Source organism: Chelonoidis abingdonii, chromosome 7 (assembly GCF_003597395.2).
Source record: "Chelonoidis abingdonii isolate Lonesome George chromosome 7, CheloAbing_2.0, whole genome shotgun sequence".
NCBI classification, from domain to species: Eukaryota; Metazoa; Chordata; order Testudines; family Testudinidae; genus Chelonoidis; species Chelonoidis abingdonii.
The window spans coordinates 105,443,651-105,469,861 of NC_133775.1; the positions used below are offsets into that span (position 1 = coordinate 105,443,651).

The 26,211-nt window shown below is 47.3% G+C and overlaps 1 protein-coding gene across 8 annotated transcripts in view; it reads left to right on the forward strand.

The window, feature by feature from the left end:
- The window catches only part of LOC116819771 (proton-coupled amino acid transporter 1-like), a 45,214-nt gene extending 26,495 nt beyond the window's left edge, over positions 1-18,719 (forward strand). For 4 of the 8 annotated variants that reach the window (XM_032771760.1, XM_075068188.1, XM_032771776.2 and 1 more), the window contains 4 exons: positions 634-803; positions 11,919-12,106; positions 12,352-12,498; positions 18,415-18,719. In XM_032771760.1, the coding sequence (XP_032627651.1) occupies positions 634-803; positions 11,919-12,106; positions 12,352-12,498; positions 18,415-18,438 (529 nt within the window). In that variant the 3' untranslated portion in view covers positions 18,439-18,719. Of the gene's footprint in view, positions 1-633; positions 804-4,887; positions 7,116-11,918; positions 12,107-12,351; positions 12,499-18,414 lie in introns of those variants that run through there. The other 4 variants (XM_032771792.1, XM_032771785.1, XM_032771810.2 and 1 more) reach the window with 4 other exon arrangements.
- The last annotated feature ends 7,492 nt before the right edge of the window (positions 18,720-26,211 follow it).

The window sequence follows — 26,211 nt, forward strand, 5'->3', positions numbered from 1 at the left end:
CCAGAACTGACTAGCAGCAGCCTGCTTTAAGCCAGGGGCTGAACATGTGGTCTGAGGAGTTTCCACGGAAGCCAAAGGTATTTAGGTGCCCAGCAAGGCATCTAGTGGGATTTTCCAAACATTCAAAGTAGGTTAGGTGCCTAATTCCCATTGTTTTCAATGGCAGGCACTTCCCTTAGGCAGTTTTGTAAATTCCCCCAAGCACCCAGCTGCACCTTTAAGCACTTAAATACCTGTTTCAGTCTGGCCCTTCGTACCTTCACGATGGGCGGGGCGGGGTCAGAGCACTCGAAATGCTTGTCCTCTAACTCTGGTCCTGTTGACTCCTAGGGCACCAGCCCACACTGAGGTCTCTCTCCCCGCGGATACAGAGCCATCTGGCCAGAGCAAGTGCCTTTCAGCTGTGGGTGTAAGGCTGGTGCTGTCCTGTCTTGGGAATGAGCTGCTCGCTTCCCCCTTAACCAGGGATCGCGGGGCAGGCTTCACAGCCACGGGGATTAAGCCCGGCTCTCTTTCCCGTCTAAATTCACTCTTGTCGCAGAGGTATTTTTATGTTGCTTTGTCTTAAATCTGCCCCCGAGGGAGCTGGGGTGTGAGTGGAGGTGACTGGATTTCTCCCTGTTCCCTTTGCAGGCTGTACCAATCTGTCAAGCTGCTCTACTCCATTGGGATCTTCTTCACCTATGCGCTGCAGTTCTACGTCCCTGCTGAAATCATTGTGCCCGGGGCTGTTTCCCAGGTGCCGGAGCGCTGGGCACTGTGGGTCAACCTGCTCCTCAGGACATGCCTCGTCTGCGTGACATGTGAGTAGGAGCCAAGCCCTTGGGTTTGCTCGCCTTCTAGGGAGGGGATGGGGTGCCAGCACTGTGGCACCCCTTGGGAAAGTATTGGCAGCGTATCCTTGAATCTCTCCCATTGCTTACTGGACGCTCGCCTCCTCCACACAGTCGGACACGCCCAGGAGAGCCCGTGGAGTGGGATCAGAGATTGCTGGTTAGGATTTGCCCAGCATCTGTCCCTTCCCTGGCTTTACTCAGGGGCTGTCATGCTTGGCTCTGCATGCACCCAGAGTAGGAGCTGCAGGTGATCTGTGTGTTGGAGCAGCACGTGGGAAACTTGCACAATGCTTGCCTGTGTTAGGTCACATTCCTAAAGTGCTGGTTGTTGGGCGATGAAATCCCTTTCTGAATGCAGAGGTGGGGGCAAACCTGATCCACTGAGTACACCATGCAGTGCCTTCCCTGGCTGCTTGTGTAGGGGCTCATGTGCATTCGTTACACGCCCTGCAGATGGTTTCTAGCTGCTCTTCCCTGCTTTAAGGCTTGTGAGCAGCTCACAAATAGGCAACTCCCTCCAGTGACTCAGAAGTGGCTGGCTAACACGGTAGCTGGATGGGAGGGGGCAAGATAGGGAGGAGGAGCATTTTATATCGGCCAACCACACTTTCATATATAACTGACCTACTTCACCAGGCCTCTTTCTTTCGCATTCTATGGACTGTTCTGAAAGTAAAACTCTGCATCTCCATCTCCCCCCCTTACAAATTAAAAACATTTGAAAAATATTTAACTCTACCATAAATGCTGGAGGTGAAGTGGGGTTTGAGGTGGAAAGTGACAGCTCATGACCCTCCACTTAATAATCTTGCGACCCCCCTGAGGGGTTCCGACCCCCAGTTTGAGAACCCTTCCTTGCCTTAGACCTATTGTCCACCCGGCTAATAAGTGTGGGGCCTTTTTAATTCTCTAGTGACTTATTCCTTCCTCTCTGAGTTTGAAAAGAGATGTAGCTAGCAGAAGATGGAATTAAAGAGTGCAAGGCAGGTGTGGTGGTCTCCGCTCTACTTTGAACTAAGGATAATACTGGAAAGATTAGAACTGTCATTCAGAAGGATAGGGTGACAGGAATTTGCCAGCATCTGGAGTGCTAGAGTGGGACAGAACAGATGAAATAAGGTGGGGGTGTGCACAGGAAACAGACCCTTCTGCCTTCCTCTACTGCGGGGCTCTTTACTCCAGGAGCAGAGATCCCCTGGTGCTGGGGGATGCTCTGCTGGGAATGCTTCCCCCCATTGCTGCCCTAGTAGTGCAGCACAATGCAGACTCTCCAGGTCCGAGACACACCTGGAGTTGACAGTTTCAAGCAGCTAAGCGGAATAGGCTGGAGTGAATCCAGGGCTGGGACCGAGCAGATATGTCAAGAGGCTGGGAAAGAACAAAGGGTTAAAGGAGATGGGTTTTGGTGGCTGTCAGCAAGTGGATGGTAGATTAACGATCATCCCAGAGGTGCTAAGGGGACAGGCTGAATGAGTGTGAGATCAGTGCCAGGTTCTCGGAGAGGATAAAAGCCATTAAGTGTTTTGCATGAATATTAATTGGCATGATCTCATGGCCTTGGACCAAGCCTGCGTCACAGCTTCAGTGGCTGGAGAGAGGGTGCAGTTTGGATTTGTTCTAGTTTAGCACTTCAAAACCTACACTGTTAAAAGCCCTTTGAGTTAATATCTGTGCAAAGCACAATGGTTGTCCCCTGAGGCTGCGGAACTGCCGCTGGCGCTTTACTTTTGCTGCTTGTTTTTAGTGGGGTTTTAAGCTTGTTTACTCTAAGCCATCACAATCCAAGGAGTCGTAGGGGGCTCACGATGGCATATTTTGCAGCCTGTTACTCTGCTTGTCCTGTGAGTTTTCTCTGGAGGGTTGTGCCCTTTGGAGACTGGGGAGGGGGAAATTTATTTTGATTGAGGGAAGCGGGAGGGAGAGGAGAGAGCGGAAAATGAGGTGTAAAATGTCTGGTTCCTGTTATCCCTCAGCATCCTCCCTCCCATAACTTGAGCCAGAACGGAGCAAGCACCGTACTTGAGTTATGCAGTGGAACAGGGCAGCCCCCTCCTCAAGCTGCAGCATTGGAGTTGGGAGCTTTTGTCAAGAGGTGAAGCCTCTTTTTCCTTCTGGAGCTTTGTAAGTGATCCTGGCTTCCTTCGCTCTGTTGCCGTGGCCCGTTGGCCGGCTGTTCCTGGAAGTGGCTCAGTGTCAGTGAAATATCTGCTTCTATGTAGCAGCCAGTATCTCAATACGACCACTCTGTCCGGTGTCGTATTTGGACCACTTGTTGAGCCTGCGTCTGAGGCCTGGGAGCCAAAGACCTGAGTTCTAATGTTGCTTTTGACACTAACCAGCCTTCCTGACAAGGTGGTTCACCTTGAGGTGAAAAGGACTGTGTAAATTCTGAGAGGCTGCATCTGCCATCACTTATGTGGCTACAATTCCTATTGACTTCAGTGGGAACGACACCCTGTAACTGAGGACAGAGTTGGGTCCCAGTATTGTCAGAACACGTTAGTTTTTAAGATCTACAAGCATGTGGTCCGCCCCCCCAGTGTAAAATGTCCAGGCTCGTAGGGTTCTCTGTATAACCCCTGCCAATAATATTTGGGTGCAAAACCATCAAAAGTGGGAAAACAAGATTGCTCCCTTTCTCATTGGCACAATTGTAGGCTTCCCTTGGTTTGTGGCTTTAGTGCACATAAATGAGAAACTGATGATGGCAGCAACAAGACTGTGGGTCTGTTCTCCATTAACCCTGCAGCTCTCAGTCCAGCTGAACTCTGGCAAACCACAGTGTTGGGATAGGGACGAAAAGCCCCCTGGAAGACTGCAGTGAGACGATCAGACCCCATTGCATTAGTTACCCAAGTCAGGATTTTTAATCTAGTTCTCAGCAGGTGACGTGGGAACTTATTGTCCATGCACACAATTCCTGAGACTGAGGCCAGTTCTAACATGATCCTTATGGACGGTGAGTCACTCTTGCAAAGGAAGATCTGGAGGTGATAGAAGAAACCGTTCCAAAAGTGCCCTCAGACTAGCTGGTGGGATTTTTTCAATGCCTGTAAGGTAAATCCCTTCTCTCCATGTATCAGTATATTTATGCCTGCATCTGTAACTTTTCACTCCATGCATCTGAAGAAGTGGGTTTTTTACCCAGGAAAGCTTATGCCCAAATAAAGCTGTTAGTCTTCAGGGTGCAACTGGACTCCTCGTTTTTGTGAATGCAGACTAACACGGCTACCCCTCTGATATTCAATGCCTGAGAACGCTTCACAACAAGCTTTTCTTGCACTGCGGCCCCCTCTCTCAGCTGTTCTTGCTACTGAAGAGAAGAATGGGGAGGGGGGACGTTGTGATCCTGGCAGAGTTATCGCACTGGGTCCTTCCCATTTGAAATGCCAGTTCCATGTCTGCAGGTTGTCCCTGTGTTACTCAAATGAACATCCTGATGCTGTGGTTCGGGGGATAACGTGCAATCATCTGTGGCTATCTTATGCAAGCAACAGCCTGCTTACAGAGACTAATTTACTATCTTTAGATGAGCTGGTGACACCAAAATTCAATGCACTGATGTTTCTCTAGAGCAAACCACAGGACTCCAGGCAGACAGAGCTGTGGTGGTAATATAGGAAAAGTTACAGGAAAGCTACAAGTTCACACGTTGCTCAAAGGTGCCCCTACTGGCATTAGAGGATGCTGCATTATGAACAGGTTGTGGTGCATGCAGCGGTTCTTAAACTCTTATACTGGTGTCCCCTTTCACACAACAACCCTCTGAGTGCGACCCCCGCCCCCCCGACTTTTAAATTAAAAACACTTTTTTATATATTTAACACCATTATAAACGCTGGAGGCAAAGCGGGGTTTGGGGTGGATGCTGACAGCTCAGGACCCCACCCTCCACACACACACAATAGTCCTGACCCCAGTTTGAGAACCCCTGTTGTAGCAGGACTGTCATTCCAGCACTCATAGGGTGAGCTGCTTGCTGGCTTGATTGTGATCATCTCTCCTATCCTCATTTCTGCTTAATCAGTGAACATGTCGTCTCCTTTGCTAGGTACTGCATGCCTTCTAGTGGGCTGGCTCCTGCTACGTACCATGCAAAAAGATGTCGCCTCATTGAGGAAAGTGCCATAATGTGCCAGAACCCTGGTGCCTACTCTACTTCTTCCAGCAGGTGGAGTGAGTTGTAGCTACTTGCTCCAAACCTCTCAACCATAAAAGCCATATTCCTCTGTGCCTCAGATCAGTGTGATGAGACAACTTTAAGTCCAGTGCTCCTGGACTTTCCAGGGAGACTTGCAGTAGACTTGACACCAAGCCCTGGGCTACACTACAGACGTATGTTGGTGTAAGTGCACCGCTCATGGGTGTGGAAAATGCACACCCCCGAGTGATGCATTTATACCGACTGAACTCCTGGTGTAGACCGTGCGATGTCGACGGGAGGGCTTCTCCTGTCACCATGGCTACCATCTCTCAGGGAGGTGGAGTACCTATGCCAATGGGAGAAGCTCTCCTGTCCGCAAAGATAGCGCCTTTGCTAAGCGCCACCGCAGCTTAGTGTTGTAAGGGATAGACAAACCCTAAGACTACTTGCCCGCCCCTTTTCCCTATGCGCCAAAGACAGGCAAGAGCACACACTGGATTTGTTTTCTTCTCAGGTCACCTTTACAGTGGAAAGGGCTAGGATGAGTGCTGCATTCAGTTGGTCTCCTGCTGCTCTAACCTTAACCAGAGTCTGACTGCAGCACATGCTAAAGGTCCTGCGCTGTCTAAGCACAGTGGGGCCACGGAAGGACAAGTTGGCCTTAACTCAGGAGTTGCTGCCTGTGTTGACACATTGTGTTTAATTCCAGCAAAACTCGTTAGAGAACAGATTTCTGTTGCAACCCCTCTGCCTCCCTGCGCTTTCACCGTGGCCAGTCCTTAGCTAACCAGCCAGGCTTGCCCGTGCTGTGGAATTAGATGGCTGTTACTTTTTAAGGCCCTGATCTTGTGACGTGATTAGAAAGGTCTGTCAGAGGCGTTAACCTGAGCAAGTTGCCTTTAGTGGCGGCTCTGTACTTAACTTTGAGCGTCATGGGGCAGCGTAGCAACTGAACTAGATGCAGACTCCCATGCTGTCAGAACCCTTGGTTCCCGTGGCTGTAATAGAGCTGCCATCTTACCCTGCTGCCCGCAGACCTCATGCTGCAGCTGTATTGGCAGAATGACCCCTGGCATTGGGGGTGTTGTGATGCAAGCGGAACAGAGCCACGTTTCTTTCCAAGCACGTTTCTTGTTCCGTTGCACAAGAGATCCATTTTCTGGTGACCCATATTGAAACAAATAAGCTCTGGGTGCAGAAATGGAATGTTTTTTGTTTTTTCTATATCCTGGGCTCGAGGAGTTGGATCCCCCCACCTCCCCTGAGTGTGTAGCAGACAGTATTTTTTGACAGGCCGCGTTTTCAAAGCAGTCAACCAATTTCCTTTTCTCTGTGGTGATTATGCTTTGAAGTGCCCTACTTTCATTGCCGAGAATCTTTGTTTGTTGTGCAGAATCCAGTTGCCTTCCTTCCTTAGGGCTTTTCAGTTACACAAAATCCTAACAATGCCATTGAGCACCAGAGATGAAGCGGGCTGGAGAGCTACCCACCTTCTTTTTTTTCCTTTCCTAATAAGTTGGCTGTCTGAGGCTTTGGCCCTTACAGCAATTTTTTAAATTTGATTTATTTTACTGAACTACTGTCTATGGTACTTATGCGGCCCCACTACTGTAGTGTTGGAGTGCCTCAGTCTTTAAGGCACTAATCTTCACAACAGTCTTGTGACGTAGGGAAGTAGTGGTGTTGCCATTTTACAGATGGGAAGCGGAGGCAGTATAAAGCTAAGTGACTTGCCCAAGGTCACACAGGACATCTGTGGCGGAGCAGAGGATTGTACTCAGCTCTCTAGTATCCAGGCTAGTGCCCTAACCACTGGGCCGTCTCTCTTCGGTGCTGTAGGTTCATCATTCTGCTTAGAATTGCAAAAAATGAAACTGCATACAGCCAGGCTAATGTGGCTGGCAGGTGAGAGAATATCTCCCAACTAGCTTGGAGTTTCTCTCTTCATTTCTGTGTAGCAGAGCATGTGTCACACCCAGGGCCCAATATGCAACTTCAGTAATGGAAATCATTAGGGGCAGTTAAACCAGGGTAAGTGGTTTCTGTAAGTGTTGAAGCCAGGGGTGGGGGGAGTTGAAACTATCCATGGAATCTTGTGGGTTTTCACTAAATAAAACTATGGCTTGAAACAAAAATTGAGAGTTTTGTCTTTCTCATCTCATCCCAACTGGAAGAGTAGGGGGAATTGAGGGGGTTTGGGGGTAGAGAATCCCAGATTCTCCACATTTTTCAGTTGCCAGTCTAGTGTTTTCAGTCTTCAAAATTTTGACCCAAAACAAATTTTCCACAATTTTTGTCCTTATCAAAAAGCCATGTTTTGCTGGGTGCAGCTTCAACAAAAAACTTTCAACCGGTTCTACAAATCATGTCAAGAGCTACACCCACCAAATCAATGGCCTGGGGCTGGAGGTGTGCGCCATCTTGGGAATACTTCTCCCCGACAACTGAATAAAGTCAAAATAATGAAGCTTGCACTGTTTTGGGGGCTCTTGTAATGTCAAACAAAAAACTAGGCCACCTGTGGGTTTTTTTAAGTAATTCCTTAACTCTAAAAACCTCTCTAGATTTATTGATAGGCTCATCTGTGCTGGTGTCATTTCTGAATGTAATAAAAAAAAAAACAAAAACTCTCTGCTCTATTCTGAGGCAGTGGGATACAACTTTTCCTCTTCCTCTTCTTTGTGGTTTGAGAGTTCTTGGATTTATGGGCTTGGAGCTCACAGAGTCAATGGTTTAAACTGTGGTATGAAACCCAAGGTGTTCTGGTGGCTATGGTGGAGCACTGGAGTGGCCTGAGACGCTGGGAAAGTGGGGAAAGGTGCAGATGGATGTGAGGAGTCTCATGACAGCATGTGGCTGGTAGGGCCTTTCGTTGGACCTGAGTGTCAGTTGTTCACATTTCTGGAAGTGGAGTCTATTGGCTGTCACTCTCACTGACTTGGCGTCGTGTGCTCCTTTCTTCACTGCAATGATGGCCCTTCGGCACTGGTGCCAGAAGATGGGCACCGACCTCTGTTTTAATTTCAACCTTTTGGGGTTGAGTAGGGTTTGCTAAGTTTTTTTCTTATTTTCTTTTTCCTTTGGGCAGTTAGTCTGGGTGAAGAATATGAATTGTGCAGGAATGCTGGGACTGCAGATAGAGTTCAGTGGGGCCTGTAATACTTTACAGATTCTATTAACAAAAAAACGAAGGCACTGGCCCGGCAGCAGGATCCTTGTTTTGGGTCATTATCATGGAGATCATTGTTTAACCAACTCAGCGTGTTAAGTGGTAAACTCGGAGACAGCGCTGTCCTGCTTCCTCTGCTGCCTTTGACGTCTTTTCCTGCTCTGTGTTGTTCCCACCTCTGCCCTGGCCTCTGTGGTGTCACCCTCCACTCCTCCCTCTTGTTTGAACACGTTTCCCATCTTCTCAGTGAGGGCTGAGCCAGAACTGTGACCCTCATTCATGGCTGTCTGAAGATGGCCAGGAGAGGCATCCTCTAGTGACGAAGGTAGAACTGCAGTAATTTCCCTTCACTGCTAGCTGCTCAAGTCAGGAGGTTCCTCATGAAAATGGGATGTGTGGCGAATGTCTGCATGTTTCTAACTACCATCCAAGCCCTGAGGCGGGAAGGGTTGAAGTTGCCATGCCACGTGTGACACTACGATTACCTTCCATAGCAAGAGAATGGTTCCACTAATTCAGGACTCTGACTTGGCTGGGGGATTAAGGAAAGAGCTGCTGTTTCAACACAATATCGGATACATGCACATTGGCAAATAGAGAAAATGCCTGGCCAAGGAACATGATGCTTTAAAAAGGGAGCTTGGCCTGTTGGGGAGGAATTTTCATACTAGAACTGGAAAGAAAAACAATCATGTTGTTGATGCATATTGCCTTGATGGTTGCTAATGGCCATGGTGCTTGTTGGCAGTTGGAATGCTACGAAGGCAGTGGATCTCGTGGTGTTCCTTACACGCAGCAGGTCATGGCTGTTTAACCCTTCCTCTGCCTTAAGAGATCAGTGTCCCTCGAGAATCCTCTTTATTGCTCTTATGGTCCCCACAACCATCGATCTGAGCACCTGTTACTCAGCCAACCCTTCTGGTGTCGGCCCTAATGTGAAGCGTGGGTTCCTGACGCTGGGTACGTAGATCTGAGTTTAACCCCCTGATTTTGAAAATTGGGTCCTTACTTGGCCGGGTGGGGTGGGGGGAAACGTGACTCTGGACTAGCTGGAAAGCTCCGTTTGTGCGCAGAATGACAAAGGCCTTGGTGTCCCTGTGCAGAGGGTGCAGCACACAACTGCTCACCTGCTGTAAGCACATACCACCTGGTCTCTGTGCTGGCTCCTCCAGATGCAGTCCAAGGCCTTGGCAGGCTTGTAAAGGCCCAGGTTGGCCCAAGGCTTGTTAGTGCCTAGCTGGGCTTTTTGCCACTGCTGTGAAGATTGGCTGGGGGACTCTGGCTGTCTGGCCCTGTGCATGCCCGGCTTTCTCAGCTATAGGCTCGCTCGTCTCTGTAGCCTGTTGGAGCCAGAGTCCAGCAGACCTCCAGGGCATGATGCCAAAGGCCTGGGTCTTTAGCAACAAGCTATGTTTTAGCTCTTGTTCTCAGGGGACGCGCCTCCTGTCCATAAGTGGGTGTCGCACTGCCACAATCATAGCCCCTATAGAAATAAGTTAAATGAGCTGCCTCATAAAACTGAGGCTCTGCGAGTAGTCCAGTCCTATTGCCATGGTGCCATTAATGGCTCTCACTTCAAAATGCCGTTTCCGAACAGCGGTCTGAACTCTTCCTGTCCAGTGGGCTTTGCCTTCTGCTTTCCACATTGGTGCCTTGCTTCACCCTAGCTGGTGGGCCTCTGTTCCATAGGGAGCCCTTGCATATGTAAATGTTTGACTAGTGAGAGCGCTGGGTCGCCCCTCCCCACCTCCATTGCAAGCTGCCCAGTGCACTAATGATCCAGCCTCATCTTCCCTCCACCTTCCTGCAGAGGCAGCAGAACTCATAAAGGGATAGGGAGGGTTACATTGGCAGTAGATGGGGCTTAAGCTTAAACTCTAAAATAACTTGCCCTGTATGCCCAGGGAGTCTTGAGACAGCAGATGAGGCTTGGGAATCTGGGGCTTATTCCTTTGTACAGGGCTGTTGTCTGACATGACCTGTTGCTCTGAAGGAACCTCCCCTCTGCTGAAGAGCAGCATTCCCCATTCCAAGGAGGCACTCACGCTTCAGGCTGCTGGCCTTTCTGTGGTCTAGCCAGCTGGGAGCACGTCACCCTTCTGACTCTCAGCTGACTCTCGCTCAAACAAGACACCTTGGTCTGGTGGCCGCTGAGGGGACCCCGTACTCCCCGGACTGAAGGGGAGAGGGCTTGGCCGTGTGTCAGTGTTCTTCTGGGAAAAGATAGTGGCCATGGTTCTTGGGACCGTGAACCTGACCAGTTCTTGGTGCGAAGCTGCCACCATGGGGATTTCTGGGTGCTGTCTAGTGTGTTTCTCATCATTTTAATAATATGCGAGTCCAGGAATAATGATGCCGAATCCCTTTGCACAATGGCTTTCCATGGCGCCGTAGTGCACTCCTGGAGGAAGAGTCGTCCTGTCCCCCGCCCCCCAAAATCTGGTCACAGTCTCTCTAGCCACTCTTGTTGTTACGTGGGGTTCTTTCAACCCAAAGCTCTTGGTAATTTTTACTCTGTGTCAGGAAATAAATCAGGGGAGGCGTGGCCATCCGACCGATCGATGGCTGGCACAAACAGGACAACACACGAGTGCTTTTGCTTAAAGCTAAACTTTACTTAATCTCAAGCACTTACACAAATCCGCAACAGATAAGTAAATCAACCCTTGATAATTACCAGAGCTGTGTGGCTCTTGAGTAACACTGTGGCAGGCTTCCGGTGGCCAAATCTTCCGTCTGCTGGTGGGGACCACGAGATGAATCCAGAGGGAGAGTCCAAAAAGAGTCCACAAACGAGTCCAACTATCTCAGGCTTTTTCCCCTTATTTATATGTTAGTGATAGAATGACATGTCCCTTAAACCTTGTTAAGTGAGCAGTTTCAATGGTCAAGCAAGAGGTTCCTTCTGATTATTGATTAACCAAGTGTGGGTTTTTCCAAAGTCTGCAGCCTAGACACCCTATTAGACATTCCTGAGGATATATCCTGCTCTTTTAAAAAGCATGCGTCAGCAACTTCAACACAATTCTTATCAGGAAGGACGCAGGGTCAAGCTGCCCTTTCTGAGGCACCCAAAACCCCCCTCCCCTCCTGCCTTGGTCAAGCTGAATGGCCACTTTACAGCTTGCTGATTAGGTTGCTTTTTAACAATAAGCCATAGTGGTTTTAGGCACGTTACTGGTTTGCCAAAGTCTCCTCGTACATTGTGTGCACACTGGGGCAAGGTAGAGCTCCTAATGGCCTCTAAATACTGAGCACCAAGGGGCCATTCAGGAAGACCAATCTCTGAAAAACTACCGCTTGCTTTGGTTAATGACCCCAGCGCCCATCATCTGTAGCTCTCTCAGCTTTAGATGGGTGGGCAAGTGCTATCCCCAGAGAGAATCTCACGTGCCCAGCTTACAGCAACTCAATTGGCAGATCCAGGAGTAAAGCCCAGGGCTCCGGAGTGCCCTATCTAACAGACAATGCTGCCTCGGGGGAAGTTGTGCCTGGATTGGGTCGTTCTGTACCCTAGACGTGTGTTGTCACTTTAACAGTCTTGGGGAGGGAGGTGGGAAGAGACACCCAGGCTGCTGGCTTCCAGCAAAGCTTGCTTTGATTGGTGGGCAGAGGCAGAGAGATAATCCAGGGGGCCAAACATAGACCCCTCATGCCTCATTTACCTTATGCTGTGGTGGCCTGTCTGTTCCCACCTGCTCAGAGCAGAGCGGTCTCTCTCCAGGTGCCAGTACTAACAGCCCTATGTTTCTTTCTCTCTCTCTCCCAGGCCTGCTGGCAATCCTGATTCCCCGCCTGGACATCGTCATCTCTCTGGTGGGCTCCGTGAGCAGCAGTGCTCTCGCCCTCATCATCCCTCCCCTGCTGGAGATCACCACCTATTACTCAGACGGTCTCCACCCCGTCACCATCGCCAAAGACATCCTGATCAGCGTCCTGGGCTTTGCGGGGTTTGTGGTGGGCACCTACGAGTCCCTTTGGGCACTGGCCACCCCCCCCATTTCCAACACCACCAGTGCCTTGGTACAGTGACCCCTTTTCTTTCTCCCGCTCCACCCCAGCAATGCCGCTCACTGGGTTTTCCTCAGGGTCATGGCAGCGAATCTCCCTTCCTTCTCTTTAAAGGCATTGTCCAGGAGAAATGAGAGTGAGTGCACAACCAGAAAAGACAGGACCCTGATTTCCTTTCCCTCTCCTCTTAGCGTGCAGTTCCCACTTTGGGGGTCTCATTGCTTGGGTCTGGGAGCCCTGCAGAGATGACTTGCGGCCCCTGGTTGGGATGGAGAGCTTTCCTTTGCTCCACCAGGATCCTTCTGGCAGATTCAGATGACATACCTACAGGTGCCAAGGTACTGCAGTTTTAAGTGGACATGCTTCTAGACTATAGAGTACCGAGGGGAGGGGAGAAACCTTTGGGCTGTTTCAGGGATCTAGATGACTGCTTCACAACCAAGGGTACCTCTACCCTTCCAAACTCCCCTCTGCCCAGAAAAAGAGAATCTGAGTCTTTTCTGGTGCCAACTCTTTTTTTGAGCACTTTAATTCATGGCAACAGAGCAGCTCCAGCCAGTGAGTGACACATTAGAGCCCTCATCCCTAAGAGCCGTAGAACCTAGAAAGTTACAGTGACAACAAGGAGAAAAGGGAGCAGGAAACTGCACAAGGAGAGGAAATCTCTTGTGTGCGCTGCCCTGGCGGGCTGACGTCACAGCCCCGTCTGACACTCGCTGTGTATAAGCCAGGCCTCAGTGGATAGAGCGCTCTCTAGCTTGACGAGCCAAACACATGAGCATTAGATGGCAACGTTTATTGGAAGCCATGTTACAAACCCCGTCTGGGCCTAGACCCCCCTGCCACACCCCATCTCCAGCTCCGTTCATTCTAGGTAGTGTGGGTTGAGGCAAGTGTGTGTGTCTGGGTTTCAGAGAGGAATGGGGGGTTGTGCTAAATCCCTGACTTAAAGTTTAGTTGTGATTTCTCTCCCCCCTCACCCCCCTTGTGGACTCTGTATAAGGGATATGGGCTTTATTGAAAGCACTAGGAACAAGGTACGCAAGGAGCAGGCTGGGAGGGTGTCTGAGGGCTCTAAAGTACTTAACTGCTGAGGCAGTTATTTTATTCTTGAACTAGGAGCCCACTTTCCTTTACACCTTTTCTTCAAAAACAGAGCATGGGACCGGGATGTCCCCTTGTCAGTACTTTAAGCTCACTTCCCTTCCCCCTGGAACGCACCCTGCCTACAAGGGATGTCTTGTGTTTACACCCACCATAGCTACGCCCCTGCTGGGTGGTGCTACCTCACTGTTTGTTATAAATCACTGATAGCACAAATGCTGAATCATGACAAGGAGAACTGAAGGCACATTGTTATAATGAGCCTGCATTCCTCTTCTCTTCCCTTGCTGGATCTATCTTTTGTTCTCCGGCTAGTTAAGTTGGGGTCCCACCACTTGCTAGGTAGGAAGAAGCGTTATCTGTTTTACCCACTTGGTTTGATTAGTGAGGGAAGGGAGCTGTCTCTTTTGTGTTCCTCTTTCATTCATTTCCCTTTACTTCATGCTAATCTCTAGACAGCGATAAGCTGTTTAAAGCTTTCATTGTCATGCTTTGGTAAAGCGAGGCTGGTCAGGACGCCATAGCTCTCATTCATGCGGCTTGTAACAGTTTATCAATGACCAAAGGACTAGAGTAAGCGATCTTGGACCTGGGTGGAGGGTTTGACTTAATCTCTTCCTTCCGGTTAGCGTAAGAGGCAAGCATCACTCACGTCTGAATGAAAGTGCTAATGAATGGAGTGTTCGTAGAGCGACGGCTGGAAATCAAATAGCATCCCAGTGTGCGCTTCAGCACGCAGACCCGTCCAGGATGACTTTGTAGTGATTTATTTTTTAGCTTTACATTGATTTTTAAAGGTGCCACCGACAGCTCAGCAGGATGGTTAGTTAATCTCATGTCTAAAAGAAAGCACAGTCTGAACATGCATTGGACTGAACTTATTTATTTGCTAGGGTGGTTTTTTTGCAAGGCAGGGCCAATGTATATTCATCTTGAAATAGAAGCTTGGAAACCAGACTTGCAGCAGGTGATCAACAGAAGTTTGTTCCCAAAGCCCTGTGCTGTAATATGAATGGTCAGAAGGGAAAGTTGATGCTGTCTCTAAACCATCCAAAACCGCTGAGCTCTTGGACTAGTGTAGCAATGGAAAGCTCAGTCTATACAATGGCTGGAGCATTTCATTTAATTAGAACGGGAGCAGGGTTTGATTTTTTCCCCTTGGCTGCAAAGTGGCTGTCGTAGGTAACTAGCAGGGCCTAGCTGCTAACCTCTGCAGCCCTAACGCAGGCCTGGAAATTAAGTCTATGTGCATTTTCTTTTTTTTTTTTTTTTTAATGGCAATTCCAAAACACGGCTGGCAGGTCCTGCTGTACCCAAGAGGTTGGGTTGTGAGTACCTGACCCCGAGGGCTTTACTGGAAGATGTCCATTTATGCTGTGGCAGTACCAAGGGTTGGTTTTAGAGGTTAACCTGGTAAATAGGGCTGTTGTGCTTTTGCACTCCCCAAAAGCTGCTTCTGGCTCCAGGAACCCTTAGGGGGATGTTTAGGAAGCAATTGTGGACCTACATTTTCTGTGCTGCTCTCTCCGTGTACATTCCTAACACAGATGTTTTCATTAAATGGAGAGTTCACTTCCTTCATCAGCTCCTGTTTCTCAGGTTGTTTCCTGAAGCAAACAACTCTTCACAGAGCATTGTTCATATCTCCTTGAAAACAGCCTGACCAAAACAATGCATATTGGCACCTCTCCAACCCCTCGTGTGGGCCAAGCTTCTTTTCCACTCTCTATCACCTCTCCTTCAAAGCCTCAAAGTGTGTCCTCCCCAGGGGCACCCCTTTCCTTTAGAGATCCCCTCTCCCACCTCACAGATACCCTGCTCTCTCTGCAGCCTCAGTGCAGCCAACAGATTCTAGGAACAGGTCCCAGCTGGTCCGAGAGCCAGGCCTGGTTTCAGCAGGGAACACCGTGATTGGTTTGAACTGAACTTGAGGAAATATAGGCAAATCTGGCATGCTCGCTTCTTGTTTCTGACACTGGAGAACAACAGGGCTTACAGTTCTCTGGTTCTCTAGACCTCTTTGGAGAGAAGACAAAATGCCAGGATGAGAAGCCATCTAGAGACGAGCTCCAATACATAAGCTGCCCCTGGGTCCCTGCTATTGTGCAGAGGCTACTTACGTAGCCTCTTTCCTCGCAGTGCAGTCGCAGTATAGAAATTGCATTCAGTTCAGCACAGGGTGCATACGTTGTTGAGACCTCTACACTAGTGTGCCCAGGCCTGGTGTCTTTCTGCAAGATTGTCAAGACAGTCGTGTGGTGGTATAGCTCTTTTTTTTTAGCTGCAGGTCCCCACCCTTTACATTTTTACTGCCACTCACATCATTGGAGTGGCTGCAGTTGCAAAGCAAAACCTGCTCCATCTGCAGCCTTCCTGCTGAAGGTCATAGCAAGCCTAGCAGCCAGTGAGGGCTTATTACTGTTTACTTAGGGGATGCTCTTGAGTTGCCAGTTGATGTCTAGCTGGAGTGTCCCTTTAAGACCAAGGACCTGACCCTGATGTTGCTTGCTTTGATGTAAAGTTCAAGTAACGGCCCTGAAATCAGTGTGAGCGAGATCAGGATCAGCAGGCTCCTGTTCCATGGAACTGCATTGGGGAATGGAGCCTGACGTGCACACTTTGTATGGCAAGAGTGCAATGTAAAATATCATTGTGTGTGTGTGTGTAGAACTTACTTTGGTGTCTGGTTTCATTACTGACATGCAAAATCATTGGGCCTCACCTTTTCTACCCAGCATCATTGCGTGCTGGAGGCTTGGGGAACAGTCTCATGGCTTTGTCTTCTGTTTGATGGAACGTTGGCAGCAACTGATAGCCACTACCTCCTGTTATCAGCAGGGCTCTCCTCGCCTGCCGGCCAGCCAGCCAGCATAAAGATTGTTACGTCTAATGGAACACTAATGTGTGTTGCTCCCCCTGCCACTCCCACCCATCCACACATGCTGCTCTTGGCCATAGGCAGTCCTGACTGACCACTGAGGGGTGTGTCTCCTCCATTTTCCCCAGGTAGAAGTGGCAGTTCAAATTAACCCCAGCACTGCATCAACCTCCCCTCCCTCACGCCATGTAAAATACTAATGTCAGAATGATTGATTGCTAATGGGACGCGTACTGTTGGGGGCAATAACATGTCTGTGTCCTCTTCCCCCACCTCTGTTTAAAAGCTTTTTCTGTTGTCAGCCCTGAGCTGATGCAACACTGTACTGCTTGGGGGGGTTGGCTCAGTGGGCACTCTTGCACAGAACACAATATAGATTAAATATAACGTTGAATAGCACTTGGATAACATGGGATTATTTGCTCTCTGAATATTAGCAGCTTGCTGCTGGCTCAGAAGAGGGGGAAAACAGTTTTGTTTGTAGTAACTGCCTTTTGGCCACATAATCATGTTTAGAAGGCTATTGCAAAAGTGGCCATATCTACGTTTGGAGCCCCTGGTCGCATTTGACATGCATATCATGCTGTCCCTCTTCACTCCCAGTGGGAGTCTAGTTCTGGTGTGGTGCCACGTCTTCAATCAAGGGAATGAAAAGGGCATTTCGTGGCAGAGCAGAGGGAAGGAGTGCATGACATGCCCATCTGCAATGGTCAAGAAACCTGGGACAAAATTCCACTTTAGATCTGCCCCTGGAATAACTCCATTGACTGTGAATGGAGTTGCGCTGGCTTTACCCCTAATGAGAACAGCATTTGGTCCCTGGTGTTCAGAATGAATGGTTGACCTGGCAGCTCAAATAGCTGTGAATTTAGACTGTAATCAGTGCTGAAGTCCTCGCATTGTAGATTCTTATGATCAGGACAACGTTATTCAAATTTTTTTGATTAGCTTAAATGTTGGGCCTTTCCACTATATTTAAATGAAAATGAAGGGGTGGGGAGCAGGGTGCATTTATCTGGGGTTACACTTATCCATGGAATAACTGAATAATTGCAGAGTGAAGTGTATTTTGACATAAGGTAGTCACAGCCAACATTGGACTGGATGATCAGTGAGACCTACCATTTGACTTCTACATTGTCAGCAGGTCAGTGACCAGGAAAAGTGTGTGTGTGTGTAAATATATCTAATCTGTTGATGTGTGTGTTTTTTGTGCCAGTATGTATGTATATTGCCAGCACACATTATGTATATCTGCCCAGTGAAAGAACTTTTGTATTTGGTGCTGTACCTGGATCATGTGTTCTGTTGTTTTATTCAATAAAAGGTCTATTTTTATTTTATCAAAGGCTTCCATGATGCAATTTTTATACTAAATCTAATTTTTTTAGATGTTGGATAAATTTTACCCTTTTGGGTTAAATGTCCATAGTTACCAGCTGTGATCATTTATATGTAACAAATAGGCTGTTCTTAATTATTTAACACTGTTAAATATTGTTTGGCACCCAAAATGTGCAAGGCCCTTTTATCAATGACCTTAAGCCATGGGTCCCAGCCTCCAAAGGGCTTGGCATGTAAATGATGAAACTCCTGTCAGATCCAGGGCATAGGTGGCTGGGCCTAGGGGTTAGTGTAGGATGGGGACTGGTTTCCCATGTCAGAATGGGGTTCAGGACCAGGAACTGAGGTCAGGAACTGAGGGTCAGAAATCAGGCCTGTTAAGGATCAGGAGACAGGAGCAGTTAGCATTCAGTGATCAGAGTGGAGCCCAATTGTACAGATGACTTCCTGTTCCTCCTGGCTTAAGTAGGTGGGGGGGGCATAGGCCAATCAAGACATCGGGTGTTCCGCCAACCAGAACCCAGAGGTGGAGCCTTCTAGCTGATACCATTAAGCTGTTGGGTGGAGCATTGACCTTCAGGAGTCTTCTGGGCCCAGGTTTTAGACACATTGGTCATGGCAATGGCGCGGGAGGGAAAAACAAAAGAGAAGGCAGCTGACAGGGAAATAAGGAGACGGAAGTTGCATGTGCAACATAAAATGAATAAGTCTGGTTCTAAAGTATCCCAGATCTGTGCAAATTGGTTACATCTCCCCTGAGCAGGAAAGGAGAGGTCATGGTGACTATAAATCTGCATTGTGGGAGAAGAGGTTTCAAAGCCAGCAGGGGAAATAGCTGTCCAGCTCCCATGTATTTCTAATTGCCATGAGGCAGCTTTGAAAATCTATGCCTACACCTCCTAACTCGCTCTTCTCCCTTCCCTCCTAGCACTTTCTAATAAGTTGCTTTTGAGAGAGACCGAACCAGCCCTTCTGCGGTGGGCACGCAGACCCTGTAATCCCTCAGTTCCAAGCACTGTATCTAAACGTGTAGAGACTTCTACGGCACTGGCGAATTCACAGGGCTTCATCTGCAAGAAATCATACTCAATGGGAGCTGGTTGGGAGTGGATTATTGAGCAGGTGCATCATGGTGCATCCAAGAAATTCAAATGGGAGCAACAGAAACTGCTAATTTTACTGGGCAGTATGCTAAGCAAGTACTTTATTAAAATAGCCCAGCCTGTTTGCCCTCATATGGCATGACCTTCCTTTTTATTTTCTTCCAAGTGACTTGTCTATGCTGGCGAATTGCAAGCAAGGCCTGTCATTTGACATTCTGTCAGCGAGTTGTGAACACTGAATGCTAAATTGTGTTTAACACCATTACCGTAACTCTGGAATGTCGCTTCCCAGTGCCCGAGAAACGGATTGGTACACCCAGTGAATTGATTTTGCACTTGTATAGTACTTCCCCTTCCAAACACCAATGAACTAACTCGCCAGTTAATTCATGTATCCCCATATTACAGGTGGGGAAACTGAGGCAGGGAGAAACTAAGTGAGTTTACTCAAGGTCATGTTGGAAGCTGCAGCAAAGCTGTGAATAGGACTTGGGTGTCCTTGCTCCTCCTCTTGTGCCTGCCCCATAAAATGATTTTTCCTCTCTAGTAAATGGCTCAGCTTACTAGTATTCAGTTTAACATTTTCTGTTTCTCCTATAATAAGTTCTGACCATCATCTCACTTTAGAACCTACTTGTAAGAACATCTTAATCCTGCATCTGGGTGGAAGGACCTGGGTTTCTTCCTGTCACTGTCTAGTGTTGGTCAAAATGTTCCTACTGGGAGGGACTGCAGGAAAGCCAACTGTGTTCTATTAGCCTCCTGCATGATCAATATAATTGCTGCCTAAATGCTTGTTACAGAATCTTTACTGCTAGTCCCAGTGTGCAAAGCAGAAACAAAAGTTTGATCTTCAATTAGCAGGTCAAGCTTGTGGCTCCAATGGCTGTGACTTATCAATTGAAATTAATTTGTTCTTCCTATCAGCGAGGGAGACAAGCCTGGGTAGAGCCCTGCATGGATGCAAAATTCCTATCTGCATCCATCTGAAGCTTGGTCTGCAGATACAAAGCAGATAGCTGCAGGTTTGCAGGGCTCTAAGTATGGGGTATGTTAACCTTTCTACAGTACGGACAGGGCCTTTTCTTTCTAAACTGCAGCTGGAGCTAGGGTTTTCAGAAGGTATCAATATGATCAGAAAGGTCTGTAGATCTACCTCCCGTATATGAGAGTGAGTCTGTGTGCACATGGATGCACAGTTATACCTGATCCACCCAACAGCGTGGTATGACGCACTGAGTAACTGAAATTCAACCTGCACTCTTTGATAGTTATTCATTTGGAAAGTACAGCAACAAGGCTGGAACTTGAATTCTCTTCAGATACAGCAGCAACATGAATTATTCAGCAGTATCTCGCTAGCAGAGCCATTTGGAAAATCAACTCTAAAGAACTTAGTCTGTGTTTGAAGGATGCTTGGCTTCCAACCATAAGAAATTGTCCATAATGGAGGGAAGGCCTGAGCACTGGGAATGTATGAGCCCTGGAACAGGACCAAAGTGGCTCCAGCCTGGAAGTTTAGGGCAGCTCAGGACTTTACTCCAGTTCTGAGAGTCCATCTGCCCTAACTCCTGCACCCTGCCAGGCCCCAGAGGACTGTCTGGCACCCTCTCCTCCTCAGCCATCCCTGCCAGATGGGAGCGGCAAATTATGAATTTTTTTAGCACACAGCTGCAGCCCAGCTGTGTGCTAATTGGGCTGTGGGTTGAGAACCAGTCCACTGGTATTCAGTATGGCCATTGCTCTCACCAGTAGGTTTCAATTACACGTCCTCCTCTCCCACTTGTTTGTAGTCTGAGCATGCATTTAGTAAAGCAGGTGCTACCCTAGGCCGAGCTGGGTTCAGACTGACTGCAAATTAATACATCTCATTTTCTTCAGGGCCAACTTACCAGCGCTAGAGCCCTTCTAACTCTATCTGATTTTACTAATTTAAGGGCCCTTTCATTTGAAGTGCTGGGTGTCCTCAGCATGCACTGAAGTTGATCAGTTGAGTTTGCGTCATTCTGTTCGTTACCTCTATATGCTTTATTGAAAGTTTAAGGAGAGCTGATTTTTTCCCACCATGCAATGGGTTGCCAACTTTCTAATTGCACAAAACCAAACACCCTTGCCCCACCCTTTCTCCAAGGCTCTGCCACACTCATTCCATCTCCCCTCTTTCCGTCACTCGCTCTCCCCCACGCTCACTCGCTCATTTTCACTAGGCTAGGAAGGGTCCCTTTTCAACTGGGTGTTCCAGTTGAAAACCGGACACCTGGCAACCCTTACACTAGTCACTGCATATGTGCTGTAGGTCAAGGAAAAAAGCCAGGGGTCCATTAGAAAATAAAGAATTTCTAATATCCAAGCTCACAAAATCTGTTCATTTAATTCACAATATTCCACCAGCAGCTTCTTAAGAAATAAATCCACTCCACCTTAAGGTGGGAAGGCTTTTAATTGAAACCCTTAGGTAAAATCTAGCAGCTCTACATCTTAGTCTAGGCTGAGTGCTTAACTTGCATTAAGCTTCTGAAACTGGGATGAGCTCCCAGAACTGGAGCAAGGTCCTGAGTTGTGCTAAATTTCTAGGTTGGACCAGGTTCCTGACTATGTTGAAGGGCTGGAATAGACATCTGACTAAACTGAGCTCCTAGGCTGCAGTGAGGTATTCCCAGCCGGAATTCATCATCATGGAATATAAGGGTTGGACGGGACCTCAGGAGGTAATCTAGTCCAACCCCCTGCTCAAAGCAGGACCAGTCCCCAGACAGATTTTTGCCCCAGATCCCTAAATGGCCCCCTCAAAGGATTGAGCTCACATCCCTGCATTTAGCAGGTTAACGCTCAAACCGCTGAGCTCTCTCTCCCCCGATTGGTTTTAGCCAATCAGCCCCTTCCACATGACCCAAAAATGGAATGTCACGGCCAGCTGCAAACACAGGGATCTCTTTCAGCTCCAAAGAAAACTCCACCATTATGTTACCCCATGATAACAATTCCAAAGGCTTCATTAGTTCAAGATCAGAGTATCTCGAAAGAGGAAACCATCCCCGCAAGTGGGGGATTCATTGTATCTCCCCGAGCTTCAATAAGGAATTTTATTACAGATCATAGCTGTTACCAATTTGACCCTTTCACAGACTATCCCCTTGGCCTTTGCCCTCTCTCCAATGGCTTGCGATGTCAGGTTTATTTCACAAGCTTTAATAATTCTTTTAAAGACACCTACAAAATACACTCAGGCGATAGCTCCCATCACTGCTAGAGCATGAGTATTAAGGATTTTTTTTACACTATTGTACAATAATCTGCCAGATGCATTACAGATTGTAGTCTCTTTCTAAGCCTCTGACATCAGACAGTGACTAAAGTCTGATCCAGGGTTGGAAATCTTGGTCCTATGTCTTCTCTTTCTAGCCACTTTGAGGGTTGTAAAGTAGAGTTTCGTCACAGCTTGACTTTTAATTCTTAAGAAGGTCAGAGTCCCAATTGTGACATCACCTCTGAGGAGATGTGGCCTCCCTGCGGTTCGTGACACTGCACTTCACAATTCAAGGTTGTGAGTGAGCCATATTAATGGAACACGTGTTTCCCTCTATCATCATCCCCAAGTGCAGGGATTATGTTTTCATTTGAATTTTCCAAAGCACTTCAGACACTCTTGAACGTGGACTGTCATAAAAGGCTGGAAATTGATCCTCGCATTTTAACAACTATTATTTGCCATTTGGAATTCACAGGGCAGCCAGCCACCGCTGTCTGAAGTTGGCAAATGGCAACAAAACTCATTAAAATCCCATTTCTGGGGTGTTAGCATATTAGCAATGATGGGGGGAGCATTTTTTTTAAAGAGATCAACCAAGATTAGGTATTCTCTGTGGATGAGTGCTGACTCCTTTGAGAGCCACCGCCTGCTCTCTCCCGAACCGGGTGTGTGCTCCATCAGTGGGTGTGCATCTGTAGAACAGTGCCTGTTAAATCCTATCTATCTCTGCCTCTGCTTCTCGTCCTCCTCCCTAACACACTTGGTCCCTTTCACTCCAGGGGGACAGCTCCCACAGTCAGCCTCTGCTCAATGTTAGAATTGCAGGATTTGGGTCTTATGTATAAGTGGCGCAGGTAGACACACCTATAATTAGGGTGTCCTGGCACTTCCCATTATAAGCGCCTGGTTCCAGATGTTTATATCTTTGCCCAATGTTACCCACTAGGGCTGAAATTTTCCATGCTGGGAGTTTGCCTCAGGCTCATGTGTTCTGAAAATTTCAGCCAGACCAGTTATATTGGTTTTGAGAATGAGAATGGGTAAAAAAATACATTCTGCCAGGTTAAAAAAATATTCTTAACTGTCGTGTTGAGAAGCCCTCGTGCCGCTGTGCTTGAGAGCAGGGACTTGAAAATGAGCAGATGTGTCATCGGGGTGTCAGTGAGGTGCCTATTACTGTTCCCATAAGAAAACGCCCAAATTTGGCTACGTTATGAGCCTTTGAATAATCTCCTCAGACATAAGCCATGAAGGCTTGTTAAAGCTTCACAGCTAAAATCTCCAAACCTTCCACCTGCACTGGGTATATTCCAGCCCCTGTACACTCTTAGAGGGTGACTGAACTGCTCATGTGTCTGGCTGCAGATTCCTCGGCCACAGTATTCTCTTTTATCTTGTGCCCCACATCTTTGGATAGTATTGCTGGGCACTGTTACAGGGGCTGTGTTTCAGTGACAGATGAAGCGATCCCTGTGCATCATTCATGGATCAGTTTTTACAGTGCTTTGGGATCCTCCCGGCTGAAAGGGTTGGTATGAATAAAAGATTAGCGTTGTTCATTCTCCCTTTGGCTTGTCTGAGCCTTCCCATCAGGGTCTGAGGAACCGTGGCACAAAGCATTCAGAGCCAGCTGAAATAAAGTGCAGGGACATTGTCATTTTTGGCACAAATTAGAGGTTTCTGTGCTAAATGGAAGGCACAATAATCTCCACAAGCTCCGTCAAACCGGTGTCCTGACCAAGAAGTGAATGGCTGTGTCCATGTGAGCTCACAGACTCCCTAGGAATCTGTCGCACAAGGTAATGTTTCTGTTGCACTCAGGTGTTTCTAATGGAGCCGATTAGAACTGGTCAGAGAAAAGGTTATTTTTCAGGGAGGGGGATTGTGGGAAATTTGGATTTTTTTTTTCCTTTGGTCAAAAAACTCAAAACCTGTTAAGTTTTGGTTTTCAACCAAAATCTTTTTTTCATTTTTGATATGTCAAAATTTTCTGTGGAAAGTAGAGACTGCTGTGAAAGCATGAATGTTCCGTCAGCCCCCCAGTATTCTGTCAAAACAGCTTGCATGGCCAGGCTTGGATCAGACGCTGACACTGCTGCCTCTTGTTTGTTTCCAGGCTTGTGCGTGGCCTCGGAGTTCTGCAGTGAGGTGCACAGCAGTTGACGTGCTGATGCACAATCCGACAAGGGAATTATTACACTATGGGTTTTTTGGTGGCATGTACTAAGATAGTGGCTTGGGGTGGCAGGGACTTCTTTATTTGTGGCAATGGGATGGTGGCTATTTAGTGTTCGAAAGACATTCCCCGCCAGTTCATCACAATGTTATGGTGGCATAGAGCAATTCTGGGGTCTGTGTCACTTAAATCTCTTAAATCTTTCTTGTTGCCTTTCTAGTGCTGTTGCAACAAAGATTCTATAACAACAATTCAGAAAATATCATTTTATTTGGGAGCAGGGTGAGCAAAATAGGTGAGTTCATACCTGTCGTAAGCCTAGTTATCCCTTTGCTCTGTCCGAGCAACGGGTGAGGTGGAGGTGAATCAGATCTGACTGAATCTACAGAAAAGCTTTTTTACTTGGGTATTTGTGTTGTTTTTTGAACCCACATAAAAATAACCTCATTAAACCAATGACTGCATCTGGGGAAAAAACACTGATTTTTCTTTTCTCTTTCATGCCTATCAAGGAAGACAAGATGATGTTTTTAATCAAGGTAGGGGTATGTATGTGTGTGTGTGTATACACACACACACACACACACACACACACACACATATACAGGGAGGTACTTTTGTTGCATTGAAAGTCAATGGGACTTACATTTATAAGTAGTTTAGGCTCATTTGAAAATCCCACCCATAATGCGTTACAGACATACTCACTTGTAAACTTGCATTTAAAACGATACTCAGACCTCAGTGGTTCAGGAGTCAAATTAGCAATCAACATTACCCAAAAGAGCCATGATTGTGTGAATTCATTATTTCATTTACTATATAGTCATATTTAAACAGTGTGATGGAAAATATTTAGTTTACTATTCTCACAGCAAAATGACTGACCAAATAGTATTATTTTATAAACTACAGTTGGTTAATAACATAGTAGAAGCCTCCTGATTGGGTAATAATTCAATCACACAGTGTTTTAATAGCATGTGGTGGGAAGAGCCGCAGGAAACCCATTAAAGAGCCACTTGCAGCTCAGGAACCTCAGTCTGAGTATCACTGATTTAAAACACATTTTCGTGTCTTCCTGGATGGCCATGCACAAAAGCAGCTTTATGCTTTACATGCTGGGGTAACCAGATCAGAACATCTCCAGGGATCAAAGGAAAATCTCATGCAAAATTTGTTCTGTGGTGCCACACCCCATTGCACACTGGAACATGTTGCATATGCAAGTACAACAAGTGGATAATTTTCTTACTGCTGGTCAGACTTGTTGAACCATCTTGGCTCTGTCTTCCTTATTCCCTTCTCCTCAGTCCCTTAAATTCAAGCCCAACAAACCATTGCCATTTGGGACCACTGGGGACCAAGGCCCAGATTCTTCAATGAAATCAATGGAAATTGGAATCCTAAATACCTTAAGGATCTGGGCCCAACTCCCTTTCCTCTAGTCCAAAATATCTCTTGAATTAAATACCAAACAAGAGAAAAATTGGCTTCCATAAGCTCCTCTCAGCATGGGAACAGTATTCACACCTGTGTTCTAAATAGCTTGTCAAGAGCCTCCAGGTCTGGTCTCATTTAAAAGTAACATGCTCTCTTCGAGCCGAGCCGCTGCCATTTGCAAAGGACTTGTCATCATTGTGGATTATCTTCTGACTTTTAGATTCAGCCTCACTGTGGTGGTTTCCACTTCCCATTGTGATGGTTTTTCATAAGAGGAGCAGTCAAGTCTCACTGACAATTGTCTTCTTCTGAAGTGGATTCAGTTGTCTGTTGATGGGTTCACCCTTGGCTCCAAAGAGAAGGGAAACGGTTCACTACCTCAGCTCATTCACATGACCTAGCAAACACTACAATTGTTGTGTATATTCATGTATGGTGGGGCTTTCAGGGGTACCTGTCTCCTTCAGGAGCTTCTGGAAAATCCCACCATTCAATAAAAATATTGAATTCCCTTTGGCTGAGTTTGCACCCCTTTCTGCTTTCACTCTGGGGTAACCTTGTGGCTAGTGCAAATATTCAGTCAATACTGGAGAATACTTAGGGAAGACAGATCCCAAGTCATAGAGGTGAGTGTTCACATGGGAAACTTCAGTGCTAGGACTTCTGCTCATCCAATCGTAGAACAGTAACTATTTCATGGGTCCAAATGAAACCAGTTGGATTTGGGGTCTCCAACACTCAGGTAGCTGTTCA